Here is an 18,882-nt window from a genome sequence, read left to right as displayed (position 1 = left end):
TTCGACGTAAGGGCGGAAGCGGAAATGGCGCACCCTCTAGGCGCCTTCCCACTTAGTCTCTTCCTGTTTGGTGCCAAGTGTCCATGTGAAGTTTCTGCACCTCCCTCCCGGTGTTGGTGGCCTTGGCAGGGGAGGAGGCACGGGAAGTGTGGCATCTCCGCCGCTCCTTTTGCCGGAACGTGAGGAAGCGAAGATGTCCGACACATGGAGTTCTATTCAGGCCCACAAGAAGCAGCTGGACTCTCTCCGGGAGAGGCTACAGCGGCGGCGGAAGCAGGACTCGGGGCACCTCGGTGAGGCGCGGGCGCGGAAGGGGGAAGATACAGCGGGCCACCCTGAGCTAAGGGTCCCAAGACTGGCAGGGCTAAGGAGGAAAGGGGCAGAGAGGGGTGGAGGCCGGGCATCCCGCCCACAGCGCTCCTCGGGGATCCTCTGACATCTTCCATTTCCCAGCCGAGTGTATGTCACCATCCGGGCGCCCCACCAAGGGGGTCCTGGACTTTCTTTTTAAAGAATTCAGGGAATGGGGAACCCGCTACTTAACAAGGTACCTTATCCACTTTTGAACAGTGCTTATGGTGAGAAAGTTTTTCTTAACGTCAAACTGAAAAATGCTTCTGCACCCATTGCTCTTGGCTCTGCTGTGTCGGGCTAAGGAATCCAATTCATCTCTAGGTAAAGATCTCAGCTCTCCAGCACGACAACCTTTCGGCCGTCTGAAGACAATTGTACTGCAACACCCTCCCCTCAGCCCCCCAGAAAGTCTTTTTTTCCAAATTAAACCTTTCCTGCAGTGCAACTCGTATGATTCTCAACCCAATTTTTAAAGATCCGACACTGGTAAAAATCTAAACTCCAATGCGACTCCACTTATGTTCTTGCTGAGCAAGATGATATACTGTCATGTAGGTGAGAGGGAAAGATACTTCCAAGGAAATTGCTCGTGTATTGTCAATATTGGAAAGAGAGAGCTGGGTTGGGAGATGCAAGGGATCTGAGGTGCCAGTAAAGTGGTTCATGGATTGAATAATGTGAAAATCACTATTGTAGAGCTAGCCATTGTTTATTCCTATTCAGCTTTCATCAGTTATCATTCTGGGCCTCTTTCTGAAGTATTTCGGTGGCTGTGTAGAGAGAGCATTCAGTTCAAGTCATGAAGGCTTAAGTTCAGATCCAGCCTCAAAATGTTCACTAGCTATGTGACCCCATCAAGTCACTTAACATCTGTTTGCCTCAGTTGACTCCACTGTAAAGTAAGGATAATAACAGCATCTATTGGAATACTGTGTTTAGCATACTTAGTAATATATGTGGGTTTTTCCTTTTCCCTTTTCTGCATGTTAAATGGTTTTGATTTTGTTTTTACTTGTATTATTTTACATTTATACAAATACAGTCATTTTTCTCTTTTTTAAAATTTGTTTTTATTTTATTTTTTATTATTATAGCTTTTTATTTACAAAATATATGCATGAGTATTTTTTCAACATTGACTCTTCTAAAACCTTCTGTTCCAACTTTCCCCCTCCTTTCCCCTCCACACTCTCCCCTGGATGGCAGGTAGTCCAATACATGTTAAATATGTTGAAGTATATGTTAAATACAATATATGTATATATATTTATACAGTTATCTTGCTGCACAAGAAAAATCGGATTTAAAAAGAAGGTGAAAACAACCTGAGAGGGAAAACAAAAATTCGAGCAGACAATAACAGAAAGAGTGGTAATGCTATGTTGTGGTCCACACTCATTTCCTATAGTTTTCCCACATCCCCTTCAACACTCATCATTATATTTTCCTGTCATCTTAGTTGATCTTAGAGGTGTGTAGTGGTATCTCAGAGTTGTCTTAATTTGTGTTTCTCTGATCATTAATGATTTGGAGTACCTTTTCATACGACTAGAAATAGTTTCAATTTCTTCATCTAAAAATTGTCAAATACAATCATTTTTGAAAGAACTAAGAAACTGCATGGCTTAGAGAAGTCATGACTTGAAGTCAGAGTACCTGGATTCAGATTCCACCTCTGAAACACCATATTAACCTCTTCAGGCTTCAGTTTCCTAATCTATAAAATGACGTTAATAATGCTTTTGATGGGACTCAGATGGAATGTTGTTTAAGATTTTTAGAAATATTATATACGTGTGTGTGTGTGTGTATATATACATATATATATATATATACACATATATCCAAGCAGAATTTTATGTGGATGTCTCATGTGTGTGTATAAGAGAATTCACACAGTATGTTCATTATTTTTATGTATGAAGATCAGATAAAATAATTTATGGAAAGCATTTTGCAATCCTTAAATTGCTATATAAATGCTGTTCTTATCCTGTGATATTTTTGTCCATGCCTCCCATAAATTTTCCATAGATCAGCTTAGTGGATTGGAAGCTTTTCTCTAAGGCTTTTAATACAGCATGGATGCTATTGTAGCACAAAAACTATCTGTTTATCCCTCATTTTTTGTTTAACAAAAATTTTTTGATAAATTTTTTTCATCATATCATACAAATCCACATTGGTCCATTACAGTCTAAAGTCTGTCTAAAACAGTCTAAAAAGTGATGTTTGCTCATAGACTCAGATTTAGAGTTGGAAAGAATTCAGAGACATCTTCTTTGTTTTACAGATAAGGAAACAAGAGGATAAGAGGGCAAGAGAGGTGAACTGACTTACCCAAGTTTACACAGTTAATAATGAACAGACCTGAGATTCAAACTGAGGTCCTCTTGACTCAAAATACAACCTTCTCTTTACCATATTACATTGACAGAACATAAAACCTCACTCTACTGGTTTATTGTTTATTAAAAGAAAGGAAAGATCAGTGGTTTTTGTTAGTCATTAAGTATTTTAGAAGAATCTATTAGGCATCTTGCTAAAAGCTGGGGATAAAAAGAAAATTTATTTTTAAAAAAAACTCACTCCCTCAAGGAGCTCAGATTTTATTGAGGGACACAACATTTAAATAACTGTACAAAGAAGATATGTACAGGATAAATAGGAGATTAGAGAGAAGTTCTAGCTTTATCGGGATTGGAAAATGCTTCTTGTAGAAGATGGAATTTTAGCTGGGACTTGAAGGAAAACAGAAGCCAAAGATAAGAAGCGAGAGAATTCCAGACATGATGAACAGTCAGTAAAAATAACTATATTTGTTACAAGAAATTTCTTCTCTTCCCTAACTCCCCCCCCCCCTCCTTTCTATAGGGTAGATAGGGGAGAGGGGGAAAAATGGATTTTTTAAAAATAGAACAGTAGCAGGATGCTACACATGTGAAATGTTGCATGAACTTTCAGGAATAAGGCTATTCACCACATTATTAGTTTTACCTAACAAAGTAGGAATAAAATATAAATGTAGATAATGTAAAAGCAAAATATATCAATAAAATTTTAAATTTAAAAGAAAAAGAATATACAGAGTCAGAGATGAAGTGTCTTGTTTGACGAATGTCAAGGAGGCTCTGCTGTCACTAGATTACAGGGTTTGTGGAGGATAATAAAAATGTAAGAAGATTGGAAAGGTTATGCTATTGTTTATATTTGGTCCTAAAGCTAATAAGGAACCATTGGCGTTTATTGAATAGCTTTAACTTTGATAAAATAGTTTAAATGTTATCCATTGTTTTTTATCTGAGTTTTGTTTCTCATTTGGTCCCATTCCTCTGTTGTAGGAGTAATTGTTCTTCTTTTGGTTTGGTTTGTATTGAATCTTTTCATATAGGTCTATTTACCTAACCTAAAACTCTCTCCTAGAAATTACAGGCCCACATTACCAACTATTTATTGGACATCTCTAGCTGGAGACCCTGTGGGCATCTCAAACTCAATATAGCCAGAAGAGAATTTATTATATTTTTCTAATTCACTATCCCTCCTTCCAGTTTTACCACTGCTATTGAAGAAGTACTAAATTCCAGGTATCAAGATTTGAAATCTTACAGTTATCTTTGATACTTTCTTCTTCTTCAATACCCATCTCCAATGAGTTACCAAGTTTTGTTGATTCTACTGCCACAACATCTCTTATATCAATCCCCTTCTCTGCCACTGGACTTTGATAACTCAGGAAGAAATGAGTGAGGTTGATGACTCTTCCAGTTCACTCAAAAGTCAAGACACCACCTGGTCCTCTTCAAAAATGAAGGATGAGCAACAGTGACCACTTTAGTTCAGGTTCCCATCACCCTTTACCTGGACTATTACAATAGCTTACTAATTGGTTTTTTGTTTCCAATCTCTTCATCTTCAACATAGCTCCAAACTTGATATATCTAACACAGAGATTGGATCTTCTGAGTCTTCTTCTAAAAAATTCTCAAAAAAAAATCTTTAATGGTTAAAGAACACATTTCCTAGCCAGGCATTTAAAACTTTCTACAGTATATCTTCTACTTCCTTTTCCAGATTTATTTCTTGTTGTTGTTCTGCATATACTCTTCATTCCATGACTACAACAATATAAATCAAACAAAAACTGAAACTAAATACTATAGTTATAATGACCAAGCTCTGGGGCACCTTCGTTGTAAACATTTTGACTATGGATATGAAATATGACACTGTCAGAATATGACTTATATGTGGTTGTTTTTTTTTTTCTTTTTGTTAATTTTCTTTTTTCCTTTTTATTACAAGCGGTGGATTTCTTAACAAAAGAAGAATATATTGAGAAATGAAGGTGTTATAGAAACAAAGATACCAATTTAAATAAGATAAAGATAAGGCAGGAAAGGGAGAGGGAAAAGAGAAGAAAAGAAAAGAGAAAAGAGAGAAAGGGAGAAGTGAGATCTCAGAAAGTTTGAAAATCATTACCCCTGTCCAATCTGTGGAGCTGGTTCCTTAGTGCATTTATTATGGGCAGACATAGTGACCAGACAGGAAATTTGGCCCAGAATCAAATAGTGCCTGGCACATAGTAAGCACTATTAAATGTGTGTTAACAGACTTTATTTGGCTGTATGTCATGGAATACAAGTCCCTAAAGAATTAAATCTGCATATTACCTAAAGAGCAGTTGAGAGGGAAGGGGTTGTGTTGTATGTAGAATAGGGTGGGGGAGAGGATACTGTTTCAAGGTAGAGGAGTTATCAAATGGTTCAGTATCAGAAATTTATTATTTTTTTATAGAAATAGTATTAAATATTACCATCTGAATTGTAGATGAAGCCTATATGTGCTGTCTCCCCTAATAGAATGTGAGCTCCTTGAGAACAGCAACTGTTGATATCTCCAGTGCTTAACAAAATAGTTTGTACTTACTGTATAGTAAGCATTTAATAAATACCTTTTAATGTATTCAGAAACATTTGTATATCCTTTGTGTTGATCAATGACCTACTAAAAAAAAATTTTTTTTTTAAATTAAACCTCTAATACTCTGGATAAAATCTGTAGTTTGAAAATTAAATTGTGCTACTATATTTCATTATTCTTTCTAATATCTTAGTCTTTGTTGATGTAGCAATGTTGCTTATCCAAATTGAACCAGCTGCTTTGATCATAATTAGAATCATAAACTTAAGTGAATTTATAGTGAGATTATCTAGCCCAACTCACTCTTTTTATAGATGAACAAAATCAGTCTCTGAGGATTTTAAGTAGTTTGCTGCTTTTTGGCAAGGAACTGGAAACAGAATGGATGAGCAGCAGTTGGGGATTGGCTAAAAAAGTTATGGTATATGAATGTAATGGAATATTGTTCTATAAGAAATGACGAGCAGGCTGATTTCAGAAAGGTCTGGAAAGACTTACGTGAACTGATGCTAAGTAAAGTGAGTAGAGCCAAGAGAACATTATACCCAGCAACAGCAAGATTATGTAATGATCAACTATGGTGGACGTGGCTCTTTTCACTAATGAGATGATTCAGGCCAATTCCAAAAGACTTGTGATGGAGAAAGTCATCAGCATCCAAAAAGAGAACTATGAGACTGAAAGTGGAGCACAACGTAGTATTTTCACCTTTTTTGTTGTTGTTTACTTGTTTGTTTTCTTCTCATTTTTCCCCCTTTTGTTTTGATTTTTCTTGTGCAGCATGATAAATGTGGAAATATGTTTAGAAGAATTGCACATATTTAACCTATATTGGATTGCTTGCTGTCTGGAAGAGGGAGAGGGAGGGAAAAAAATTTGGAACACAAGGTTTTGCAGGAGTGAAGGTTATCTTTGCATGTGTTTTGAAAAATAAAGAGTTGTTATAAAAAATGTATTGAACTAAAGAAATAAATAATATACAAAGACTAAAAAAAAAAGGTAGTAGATTGCATTGTGTTTTCCCAGTTAAGAACTGACCATAAGAAACAGTGAAAAGAGTTTACTCAAAGATTTGTAAACTAAAAAGGAGGTGGGATAGTTATGTAATGAGAGCAAATTATTCAGTGGACATCTAAGCTACATGCTTTAAATAAAGTCAGAAGATGTAAAATTCCTTACTCCCAGCCAGTTAGGATGACCCTTACTGAGGATTTATGGGAAGATGTACAGAATTATAAGTATGTAAAAGCATGAATGAATTAGTTTGTACTATTGAAAGCAGTACTGACAATAGCCCTGGAAGTATGTGTATTTATTAATTAAAATGCCATGCAAGTAATCAGAAGTTTTAAGAAAGTTTAAATTCTTTACATGGTCTGTTTCCTTATAGCAGAAAGAAATAAAATTGGTCCAACACAATATTTTTATAGTTTTACAAACTGTCTTGCAAATAGATAGGGTCATAAAATTTCAAATTCAAAATTAGACTCTCTATTAGATTTCTAATCTAGTGCAGTGGCTTAATTTTACACATGAGGAAATTGAGATCCCAACAGGCGAAATAATTTGTTCAAGGTCAAATAACCAGGTCCTCTTACTAGCAGATATTTATCTCAAAAATTTACTCAGCTCACACATAAAAGTGTTATCACCCTAGATTTGCCTAGACATCCTTTCTTTTAAAAAGTATTTAAGCTTTCCATATAAATGAAATTAATGAGATGGGAGCTTTTTTCTAAATACTATCTTAGTCTTTTGAAATAAAATAATTATCTTTTGATAGTCGTTTGATGGAAGTCGGCAGTTCATTATAAAGTATCTTTGACTTTGTTATCATCCTAACCCTCTTTGCTGCTATATGTTTAATACATAACAGAAGTACTGATCCATTTATTTCAGAGATTCACATATATATATAAGCTTATTAGATTTCCAGTATTTATATTTTTTCTGAACCTAATGATTTGCTGATTTAATTAATTTTCTTAAGCTTCTTTGCATATCAGAAGGGGGTATTTTAAATCAATCTTGGTATGAAAGATAAGCACAAACATAATTTAATGGTGTTAGTTGATATTGGCAAAATGGTGATTATTAGGTTATGAATAGAAATTATTGGACCAGTGAATCACATACAGACCTCAAGATGTTTAGATGAATGAAATAAAATTATTAATGGAATGTTATTAGTTCATTGTTAAGAATTATTATATGAATATGTATAAAACCAAAAAGTACTTTCTTTCTTTGGATTGTTGAATGGAAATAAAGGAAAACTCTGAGGAGAGATCATAACTTTCTAATTCCCATCCAGTATTCTGGGAGGATAATACAAATCAAGACAGTAGTACTGAAATAAATGATCAGATTTATAAAGGGAAAAGATTGACAACAAATTTTTCAGTATTCATTGGTTGGGACAATTCTCTTTTTTAAATTCTTCTTTATGTTAGGAAATGATAACTAACTTGTAAGCAGCATTTTAATCCTTATATTAACTGATAAAAATCAAAAGGATATTGGAAAAGTAAATATTTTTATAACAAAATGAAATCAAATTAGTAATTGATGGTACCAACAATAAATAAGAAACTTTAGTAGCATGTTTTAAATTCATTGACATTCAAGATAAAATCAAAAAATTTTCAGCAATGCAAAATAGGTCTCAGAAAATATCTGATTATAATGCTTAAAATATATTTTGTAGATAGAATAGTTTTATAAATGGTTTTAATTCAGATAACATCTCTAAAGAATTGGGTAGTATCTTCAGTCAATAGAGCAACCAACATGAAGGGATCATTCAGTGGGTTTCATTTAAGTTAAAAGAGCCATCATCCAGCCAAGTTTACATGTGGGATTGCATGTTTTGAATTTGGTAATAATAGATGTCATGGGAAAGTCAGAAGAGGTTACTCCTCTCTTTTGAATCTTTAGATTCCTGTGCTTCATTCTTATGAGAGTCACATACAAAGAATGGATATTTGGCAGGAAAATAAGGTGGTGTTTCACAGCTGCAGCTTTGAGAAAAGTGTTTAAAGAATCATTATTTGTGACAGTTTGAGTAGACTATTCCCACAGAGGATTTGGGGTTAGATAACAGTTATAAGGATGGGACACTTAAAAACTCGCTATGTAGTTTTGTAATCGTGATATACAGCTCAGTAGTTTCTAATAATTTTTAGATTATTTGTACCATTTTTGGTACACCCAAGTGACATGACTGTAGTATAGACTCAGGGAAGAATTTTAGAAGCAATGTAAATACTATAGGTTGGGACAAGACATGAGAAATTTTCCTGAATAAACAAAAAGTTTCCATTTGCTGTATAACAATGTCAAGAACATTGATATTATGATAGAAAGTGTTGTACTCAAAGTATAAATACACATTAAGAAAAATACTGTCTAGATAAAGTGTGACCTGTCACATTGGTGAAAATTTCAGTATGTCTATGATGTAGACATTCTAGATCAATTTAAAATCCTCTGCCTCTACCACAGGTAAAATAATCTCGACATTTTGATGTGACTAGAAATATTAATTACATCAGCATTATATGCCAAATTTGGTTTTTTTAAATAGATTTCCTCTTATGTTATCATTCCCCCTTCCAAAAAACCATCACTTAGAGAAAATTTTTTAAAAGGGGGGAGGGGGAATTTGAGAAAATCAATTAACATGTTAAAAAAAAATTGATATTACATCCTATGTTTCATTCCCTTAGAAAGGATACTCCTTTCTGAGAAACAAATAGGAAATGGCCTTCTCATATTTTTTCTTTGGGGCCAAGCATCTTCATTAAACACAGCTTTACAACTTTTAGTTTGTTTTGTGTTGGTTCAACATTGTTGTTTTGTTTTCCTGGCTCTGTTTATTTCACTTTTTATTAGTTCATATAAATCTTTGTCTTTCTGCATTCACTACATTTGTCATCTTTTTTTTTCCCACCACAGTAATATTTTATTACAATCATATATCATAATTTGTTTAGCCATTATCCAAGTGTTTTCACTTTTTTGCTACCACAAAAGGTGCTATTATAAACATTTCAATGAATATGGAGCTGGTTGTTTTTTTCAGTGTACTCTCTTGAGACAAAGGACATGGATATTTTTTAGCCATTTTATGGGTATGATTCTAAATGACTTTCCAGAATAGTTGTATTAATTCAAGCTCCTCCAGCAATTTGTTACTTTTCCTGTCTTTATACAACAACTTCAACATTTAGTATTCCCATCTTTTGTCATCTTTGGCAGTTTTCTGAATGTAAGGTGAAACTTCTGGGTCATTGTGATTTGTATTTTATTAACCTAATGTTAGTTTTAAGAAATCACTATTAGACTGAGAAAGAACCCAAATAGGACGGTAGACTTTCTGAAAATTATTTGCTTTTTGGGGCTGAGGAGTCTTTATTCAAGATATATTTTTATTGACAACTTTTATTTTACATCTAAATCTTCCTCTATTCCCTATCCTGCCAGATATCCCTTATAAGAGAGAGAGAAGGGGGGGGGGGGAGAGAAAGAGAGAGGAGTGTTTTAAGAAAGGATTGAGAGTTGGGGGAGTGGAAAATTGACAAAAACTGATCCATGCATTGAAAATATCCTACAGTACATGCAGTTAGTTGCTCCATATCTGTGTATTACTCTTCAACCCCACCAGTGTAAAGTAGGAAAACTGTCTTCTTATATCTTCTTTGAGACTGCTTGTTCTTTGTAATGTGCAACTTTCATTTTTAGTCGTATTGTGGTAATTCTTTCCATTCACATTGTTGTAATCATTGTATAAGTATTTTTCTTGGCTTTCCTTCTCTTATTTAGTGTCACTTTACCTATTCCAGCCTTTTTATTCCTGTTTGTTATTTCTTTTAGCACAGTATATATTCCATACATTTGTTTTATTCAAAAATTGTTGCAACAATTTCATTTGTTTTTATTATCTTTTTTTAATGTAACCTTCATTTCTGAATGTATTCTTTTTTCTCCTACCTTAGTAAGTCCTCCTTTGTACTAAATGTTATCTAGGAAAAGAGTGGTGGGGGAGAAGAAGGGGGGGACGAAGTTCAGCAAAACCAAGCAACTCTTTCATTAATTGTATTTGAATATTTATGCAGTATTCCACACTGATAGATCTTTGCCTCTTCAAAGAAGAGGGGGAGGTGCATTTTTCTCAACTCTAATCCTTGGCTTCCTTCAAGACTGCTCAAATTCTACCTTTTGTAGGAGTCCTTTGCTAGCCTCACTAGCAGCTAGTGCCTTCCCATTCAGGTTTACTTTGTGACTATTTTGTATGACTTGTGTATACTTATAAGTATACATGTTAACCCCTCTATTAGAATATAAATTTCTTCAAAGGAGGGATTGTTTCATATTTGTCTTTATCTTTAAAACCTAGCCCATAGTAGAAAATAAATACTTGCTGGTTGATTGCTTGATTGAACTACCTAAGGCCAATGAATGAGCAGTTATTTATTAAATTTTTCTGTATACTAGGCACTATACTAGAAATAAAAAGGTGAACATGACATAGTCCCTGCTCTCATGGAACTTACATTCTTATATTGCATGGGGAGAAAACATATACATATATGTAAGTACATCAGAATATATACAAAATAAATGCAGGGTGACTTTTGAAAGGTAAGACATTAGTAGCTGGAGCAGGCAGAGTATAGAAGTCAGATCAGGAAAGGTTTTCCTGTAGATAATGATACTTGAACTGAAATTTGAAGAAAACCAGGGATTTCAAGAAGCAGAAATGAGGAAGGTTTGCAATTGGTTTTTATGATTACATGAGTTGTAATAACAATATTTTCTTGGCTTATTGATTTTCACATTGGTTTAAATTCAGTTATGCAAGAAAAAGTCTTTCTCATTTTTTATACTTTATGGAAGAGGAAATAGGTGTTCAATTTCATGCATATACAATTTGCATTGTTTTATTTCACTAGACTCATTATAGTCAGAAACAAAACTTTGTGGAAATTAACAACTGTTTACTCTTAGCAAATAATAGGAAAATGAAATTCTGCAACCAAAAAGGCTTAAAATGTAGCACTGTCAGCAAAGTATCTTGGATATCTGAGCTATTTCCCTTCAAGTAAATCTTTTAATTTAACTAAAATAAGTTCCATGATAATGAAAAATCTCTGAATAACCACAAATTTTGTGATCTTTATCTGATAGTCCAAATTTTAATATGACCAGAAAGGTCTTTGGAGCTCACTCTAATGAGATTGGATCTCTGTTACTTTACAGAGATAAACACGATAAGAGTCTTGTACAGAGTACTCCTTAGTTTGTTTAGATCTGGATCAATCAACAGGCATTTATATAAGAACCTGCTCTGTACCAGGCAGTATGCTTAAGTGCTGAGGGTAAAAATGTACAATATTTACCCTCAAGGAACTTACCTTTTTCTTGGAGGATACAGGATATTCACCCAAACAAATATACAAATATAAAGTGATTGGAGAGAAAGTCATTAGGAGAAACAAGGACTTCTTGGAGGTGACAGTTGAGCTGATCCTTGAAGGGAGCTTGGGATTCCAGGAAGAAGAGGTGAAGAGTGAGAACATTCCAGATGAGGGAAACTAGGACAGCAGCTTGTGCTAAGGCAAAAAAACCAGTGGGCAGTCAAGTTTAGCTGTTAGTATGCATGTTAGTATTCCAGGGGAATCGTAGGAAGTATAGATTGGGAAATAAACTGGAGTCAGATGGGGAAAAGGAAATACTATTTTTATTTTTATATCAAAAGCAACAGGAAGCAATTGAAGTTTCTTGAGCAAGAGGACAGTCAGATTTGTACATTAGAACAACTAATTGGCAACTCTTTGGAGGAAGAATTGAGCGAGGCTAATATCATGGAGACCAATCAGGAGATTATTAGTTATCCAAATGAAAAGTTATGAGGGCCTGATCTTAGATTAGGTGTTGGGTTGTGAAAATGGGGACAGAAATTAGCCACTAAAGAAGGTGGTATCTGGTAAAGAGGTATCTACAAAACAGGATAGAGGATTAGATGGGGGAGGAGGGAGATGGAAGTTATTAAGAAGGAAGAGATAAGGATGATTTCTTGGTTGCAAAACTTAGTTGATTAGGATGATGGTGCTTTTGACAAAAATTGGCAAGTTAGGAGTAATAGGTGTATGGGAAAAGATAGAAGTTTTGTTTTAAAACATTGTTTGAAATGTTTATGAGACATCCTCCAGGATGTCAAGTAGGCAGTTAGAAATGTAGGCCTGAAGTTTGAGGAAGAAATTAGGACTGAATATATAGATTTGAGAGTCTATCTATATAGATGAATAAAGGGGAACTGATGAGTTCACTGAGAGAGAGTATGTAAAAAGAATTAAGATAAACCTGGTTAAAATGATTCTGCAAAGGAAACTGAGAAGAATTAAACAGACAGGTAAGAAGAGAACTACAACAAAACTGTGCCATTAAAACCTGCGCAAAGAATATCTTCAGGGAAAAAGTGGTCAGCAGTATAAAGTGCTAAGTGATATCAAGAAAGATGAGTGCTGAGAAATATATTGGATTTAACAGTAATTAGTATTGGTGATCTTAGAAAGGGCAGTTTCAGTAAATGCTAAGGACCACAGCCAGATTATAGTGGGATGTGAGAGAAAGTAAGCAGCATTTTCTAGGAGTTTGAATACAAAAAGGAATGAGAGAACAAAAACTTCAGGAAATGGTTGGCTCAAATAGATAATTTTGTTCTTAAGGCTGGATGATGGCTGGGTATATTTATAGGCAACTGGGAAGGAGCCAATGGATAAAAAGAGATTAAACATTAGGGGAGTAAAGGAGAATGAATGGAAGGGACAGAACCATTGGTTTGTCCTTGATCCCTCCCCTCCCAAGTAGGCTGACATTGGCAAAGAGAAGGATCACTTTAACCATTTAGACTGTAGCTAAGAAGAGAATGAAAGGTGATGTTGCTGTGATACGAATTGTAGAATTGGGGAGGTGGAGCTCTCCAATGGACTGTTTCAGTGTTTTATATGTCAAGTATGAGGCTTGTCATTTTCTGGAAGTTGGCTGGGGGATTGAGGAAGGAGGGAATGTTTGAGAAGAGATTTGGCGCATCTGCTAATTAAGAATGTGATAGTCAAACAGTGAAGAATAAAAGAGGGTAACAGATCAGTTCAGATTGGATAGGATACTGGAGAGGAATAGGAAAGTGGTAGGAAAATAGAAGTGCCAAACCCACAGAAAGGAAGCATTCACAGACTTCAGGAAAATTTTGTTTCCATTTTAATTAGATAATCATAAGGCAGAATAGGCCATTTCAAATTCCTACTTTCTGAAAGTCCTCCCTTATGACAGTGATGTGACATTAATTTGTTCTTCCTCTAATTCACACTAGTTTTTAGGAATTTTTGTCATCTTGAAGTGCTGTTTAATGCCTTCTAAACCAAAAGGTGATCCTGAAGGTAAAAAACAGAGAAATTTACATCTAGGTATTGCACCTTAGTTTACTAACTTTGTGGAGTTTTGTGGAATTTTGGAGAAGACTTCCGTAAGGAACTCTCAAGACAATCCTGGGGAAAAGATTAGGAAGTTTATTAGCTGTTTCATGAACAGCAAAAGAAGGAAAAGTCAGAGAATCTGCATGGCATAAAGGTTGTTGCTTTAAAATATCCACTGGCTATGATTCAGCCCTACTGTGTTCTTCTCTTTATCCTTCCTTTCCTTCCTGTCCTCCAGATCCTCGGAACCCAGAAGCAGTACTGTCCCCAACCTTTCGCAGTGACAGTCCAGTGCCCATGACACCCACTTCAAGTGGCCCTAAACCCAGCACTGCTTCAGGAACTGCAGAGCTCGCCACAGACCCTGAGCTAGAGAAGAAATTATTACACCATCTCTCAGACTTGGCACTGACATTGCCTACTGATGCTGTGTCCATCCGCCTTGCCATCTCTACGGTAATGATATCTATGTGACAAAGGGCTGGGATTCCTCACTTTCCCTTTTCTTCAGCTTATAGCCAGTATCTTGTTGCCCTTCCCCAGCCAGATGCCCCTGCAACACAAGATGGGGTGGAAAGCCTTCTACAGAAGTTTGCAGCACAAGAGTTGATTGAAGTAAAGCGAGGCCTTCTTCAAGATGATGCCCATCCTACCCTGGTAACCTACGCTGACCATTCTAAGCTTTCAGCCATGATGGGTGCTGTGACAGAAAAGAAGGGTCTTGCAGAAGTGGCAGGGGCCAGCACAGGGCAGAAGCGGCGAGCAGAGCAAGACCTCACCACAGCTGCTACTTTTACCAGTTCCTCAGCTTCTGGTTTGGCCTCTTCAACCTCAGAGCCAGCCAAAGAGCCAGCCAAAAAATCACGGAAACATGCTGCTTCTGATGTAGACCTGGAAATTGAGAGTCTTTTGAATCAACAGTCTACCAAGGAGCAACAGAGCAAAAAGGTTAGGAACAGAAGTAGTGGTAGTAAGAAAACCTAAAATAATATTAAGGGGAAGAATATATGTGGGTGTTCCAGGTAGCCCTCCAAAAAAGTATTTAGGTGGGAGAATAGGAATGATTAAGATCTAGGGAAATGGATTATAGGATCATGAATGAGAATGGGGAAAGGGAATGAATATTTTTTGTTTTAATTTCTGGGTAAAGGACAGCCTAAGTAATTAAAACAAGAAGTCAGAATTTTTGCATTCTAGTTTGAGATCAAAGCAATCTTACTGGTCAGGGCTGTGTAGATCTTAGATAAGTATTCTCTTTATCCTTATTTCTCCCAAGGGCCTTAATAACAGGTAAAATATATAGTGGTGCTATTTGCCAAATAAAGAACCTCGTAGGTCTTAGACTTCTTTTGTTATAGGTGAGTCAGGAGATTTTGGAGCTGCTAAATACTACAACAGCCAAGGAACAATCCATTGTGGAGAAGTTCCGCTCACGAGGACGGGCCCAAGTACAAGAGTTCTGTGACTATGGCACCAAAGAAGAGTGTATGAAGGCCAGTGATGCTGACCGACCCTGCCGCAAGTTGCATTTCAGGTCTTTTGAGAGGGGAACAGGTGGGCTGGCCTGAATGTTCATTCCCTTTAGGTACAAGTCCTTTCCAAAACCAATGGGGTTCTTTTACCCTATCACCTGATATTTGAATAGATGTTCCAGACACAGAGAGACGGGGAAAGTGAGAGGTGCTATCTCCATATAAAGATATAATCTTCCCTGGGAAAGAATACTTGGACTTATTCCAAATTGAACTAGAAGATAAAAATGCCACTTTAAAAAAAAAAAATCTGTACATATTTAATCTGTTAAATTACTTGTCTATCTTGTGGGGGAGGGGAGAGAGGTAAGGAAAGAGAAATTTTGGAACACAGTGTTTTACAAAAACCATTTTTACATGTATTTGGAAAAATAAAATACTTTTAAAAAAGATAAAAATGGCATTTGTATGATCTTCCTTCTTGATACAAGGAAGCATTGGATGTTTTCTACATCCTACTAATATATAAAGTTCCTTAAAAGCCATATGACTTTAAAAAAGGGGAAGATGGAAAACTAGAAACTCTGTTGCTGATTGGATTGTCTTATAACTTTTCTATAACCAAATGATGTTCTCTCCCTGCTTTTGTGATAAAGAAGCTAACTTAGAGAAGGGGAGTAGAACAGACATTTTCTGTGGTTTTGATCATATCTTTTATTACTTACCATCTTTCCCCAAAGCTACTAGTGGTAGAAAAAGAAATTTTAATAAGGACTGGCTTTGGGAATCTTGTGAGAAAAGATTTAGTACCTGCAATATACCAAATTTACATTGTAGAATCTGAGGTAATTGGCTTTCTTCCTGGCAGCTCTGAATTCTCTGGTTTTATTTCCCATAGGCGAATCATCAATAAACATACAGATGAATCATTAGGCGACTGCTCCTTCCTCAACACTTGCTTCCATATGGACACTTGCAAGTATGTACATTATGAGATTGATGCCTGCATAGATGCTGAGGCCCCTGGCAGCTTGGACCACCCTCCTAGTCAGGAACTGGCCCTTACACAAGGTGTTGGTGCTGACTCCAGTGTGGATCGACTCTTCCCACCCCAGGTATCACTGCTTCCTCCGAAAAATCCTGAGCCCAATTCCAGGAGTATTTATGTAGAAAGCCAGTTGTAGAAAGGGCAAAGCTATAATAGGTTATGTCCTACTTATTAGGAATGGGTAGTTATATTTACAGTGAATTATACAATGATAAATAGAGGTGAAGACTTGGATATGGATTTGACTTTGGGAGGCAGGAAGATGACCAGTTTACCTCCCACACAGTGGATCTGTTGTGATATCCGCTACTTGGATGTGAGCATCTTGGGGAAGTTCGCAGTGGTAATGGCTGACCCACCCTGGGATATTCACATGGAGTTGCCATATGGTACCCTAACAGATGATGAGATGCGGAGACTCAACATCCCAGTGCTTCAGGATGATGGCTTTCTCTTTCTCTGGGTCACAGGCAGGTATGTGCATTGTAGTCTTATGATATAAAAGTGAAGTTATGGCATAAAAGTACTGAGTGGAAAAAGATCCTAGGTAATCTTAGCACTGCTATTGAACTTGTTAATCCATCCTACTTAAACCTTTGCTCATCCCATTTCTCATTTCATATTTTATAATTAACTTCCTCAGAGGCAGGAGTCAGTTATGATTAACTCCTTATTTTCCTCTCTAGAGCCATGGAGCTGGGCAGAGAATGTTTGAACCTTTGGGGGTAAGTAGTAATCAGTATATTGTTTCTTGATTATATAATTCCATATCATTATTCCCTGGGATTTTCTGGTTCCCTTTTTTCCTATCAATTACCTTTGTTAATGATTGTATTGCAGAATTTGAAGGCCTAACTAGACTGTATTTATACTTTTGCTTTTTATAGATATGAAAGGGTAGATGAAATTATCTGGGTGAAAACAAATCAGTTGCAACGTATCATTCGAACAGGGCGCACAGGCCACTGGCTAAACCATGGGAAGGAGCATTGTTTGGTAAGTAGCCATGGTGGGGATCAGCTAAGATAAAAAAGGAACAGTAGTTTGATTTCTTGTTGAGAAGTACTTTGTGGTAGCAGAAACCTCAGATATTATACACATTCTCTGTCTCTGTGGTGGGTAGGTTGGTGTCAAGGGAAATCCTCAAGGCTTCAACCGGGGCCTGGATTGTGAAGTTATTGTAGCTGAGGTAAGTACTTGTATCCCCAAAACATTCTGTATTTTCCTGTATAGTAAATTTTTATGCACACTTCAGTATCTCAATTCATTGTAGAAATGTTAATTTAAAAGCAGTTATTTTTGTTTTTCAGGTTCGCTCCACTAGCCACAAACCAGATGAAATCTATGGAATGATAGAGAGGCTCTCCCCTGGGACACGCAAAATTGAGTTATTTGGACGACCACACAATGTACAACCCAACTGGTAAGTTCCAGAAGCTAGTCTGAGACAATAGTCCCCTGAGATTGTGGACCAAAAAGTAGCATAATTTCTCCCATTCCAATCTTATCTTTTATGCCTAAGTCTGAACTGCTTCACATTTTTATTAGGGGTGCCACTTATTTGATGAGGGTATTCTGCCCCCCTGTGGTTGGAAAGGATTTTGTTCCTTTAATGTTCAGATGGGCAGTTTAGTTTGGTTCAATGCATCTCCACACCTAATCTTAGAAAGCTAAACTGCTGTCAATTAGACCAGTTCTTAATCTTTGAGCTTGTTTTTTAAATACTTATTTATCAATTTCTCTCTATATATAAACTATTATAATTGGTTCCCTTTCTAATCCAACATATATTACTTATTTAATAGTAGTATTCTGAGAAAGGGTCTGTTACACAAAAATAAGATTAAAAACATTTGGTCTAAACATATAGTTCCTTCCAAATTCAACTCCCTCTTATCTTATAAGTCCATAGTTGTGCTACTTTTTCATTGCTGCTTTTCATTCCCAGGATCACGCTTGGGAACCAACTTGATGGGATTCACCTGCTTGACCCAGACGTGGTTGCCAGGTTCAAGCAACGGTATCCTGATGGCATTATCTCCAAACCTAAGAACATGTAGAAGTACTTCTTTCCTGGCTAGCTAAGCAACCATAGGGATGTCTGCTGTAATACTGTCCTGGACCTGAACAGACTTCTTTGGGGGAAGTGGGGAAGGGATATCTTTTTAAATAAAATAGGACTATCAAATTCTACATATGGGCTACAGCCATAATTAGATAACAAATAATACATATAGCATATAGAAAGACAAGCTAATCTTTGAATCGTTTACTCTAAAGCAAATACTAGCTTTTGCTACTCTTCATTAACTAATAGGTACTTTTTTTTTTTCAGAATTGCAACAAGTGAAAACGTACCACTGGATTACTTAACCTGGCATTATTTAGAGGACCAAGAACAGTTTAGGGTATGCAGGGTTGGTTTACCATCTAACTTAAGAATTTCTTCCCTTGGAAACACATGTAGACAGCACTCTGCCAAACACTAGTGTTCACAATCTCTACAATTAGAGACATTTTACTAGCAGAAGGCATCCTTCACTTATGACCTGAGATAACAAATCAGGTAAGGAGAGGTTGCAAAAAGCTAAATGCTAAAGTATTTCTT

General features: G+C 36.2%; 1 protein-coding gene across 1 annotated transcript; it reads left to right on the top strand.

Moving 5' to 3' along the window:
* Positions 1 to 41: 41 nt before the first annotated feature.
* METTL3 (methyltransferase 3, N6-adenosine-methyltransferase complex catalytic subunit) lies at positions 42 to 18,467 on the top strand. Its single transcript, XM_051980419.1, has 11 exons — positions 42 to 293; positions 13,993 to 14,210; positions 14,298 to 14,702; positions 15,113 to 15,288; positions 16,125 to 16,341; positions 16,561 to 16,748; positions 16,961 to 16,999; positions 17,162 to 17,270; positions 17,398 to 17,463; positions 17,585 to 17,697; positions 18,223 to 18,467. The coding sequence occupies exons 1-11, from the start codon at positions 194 to 196 to the stop codon at positions 18,332 to 18,334; spliced, it is 1,743 nt and encodes a 580-aa protein (XP_051836379.1). The 5' UTR covers positions 42 to 193; the 3' UTR covers positions 18,335 to 18,467.
* Positions 18,468 to 18,882: the final 415 nt, after the last annotated feature.

The sequence above is a fragment of the Antechinus flavipes genome, chromosome 2, assembly GCF_016432865.1.
Source record: "Antechinus flavipes isolate AdamAnt ecotype Samford, QLD, Australia chromosome 2, AdamAnt_v2, whole genome shotgun sequence".
Lineage (NCBI taxonomy): Eukaryota > Metazoa > Chordata > Mammalia > Dasyuromorphia > Dasyuridae > Antechinus > Antechinus flavipes.
This window is presented reverse-complemented; position numbering and strand designations above follow the sequence as displayed.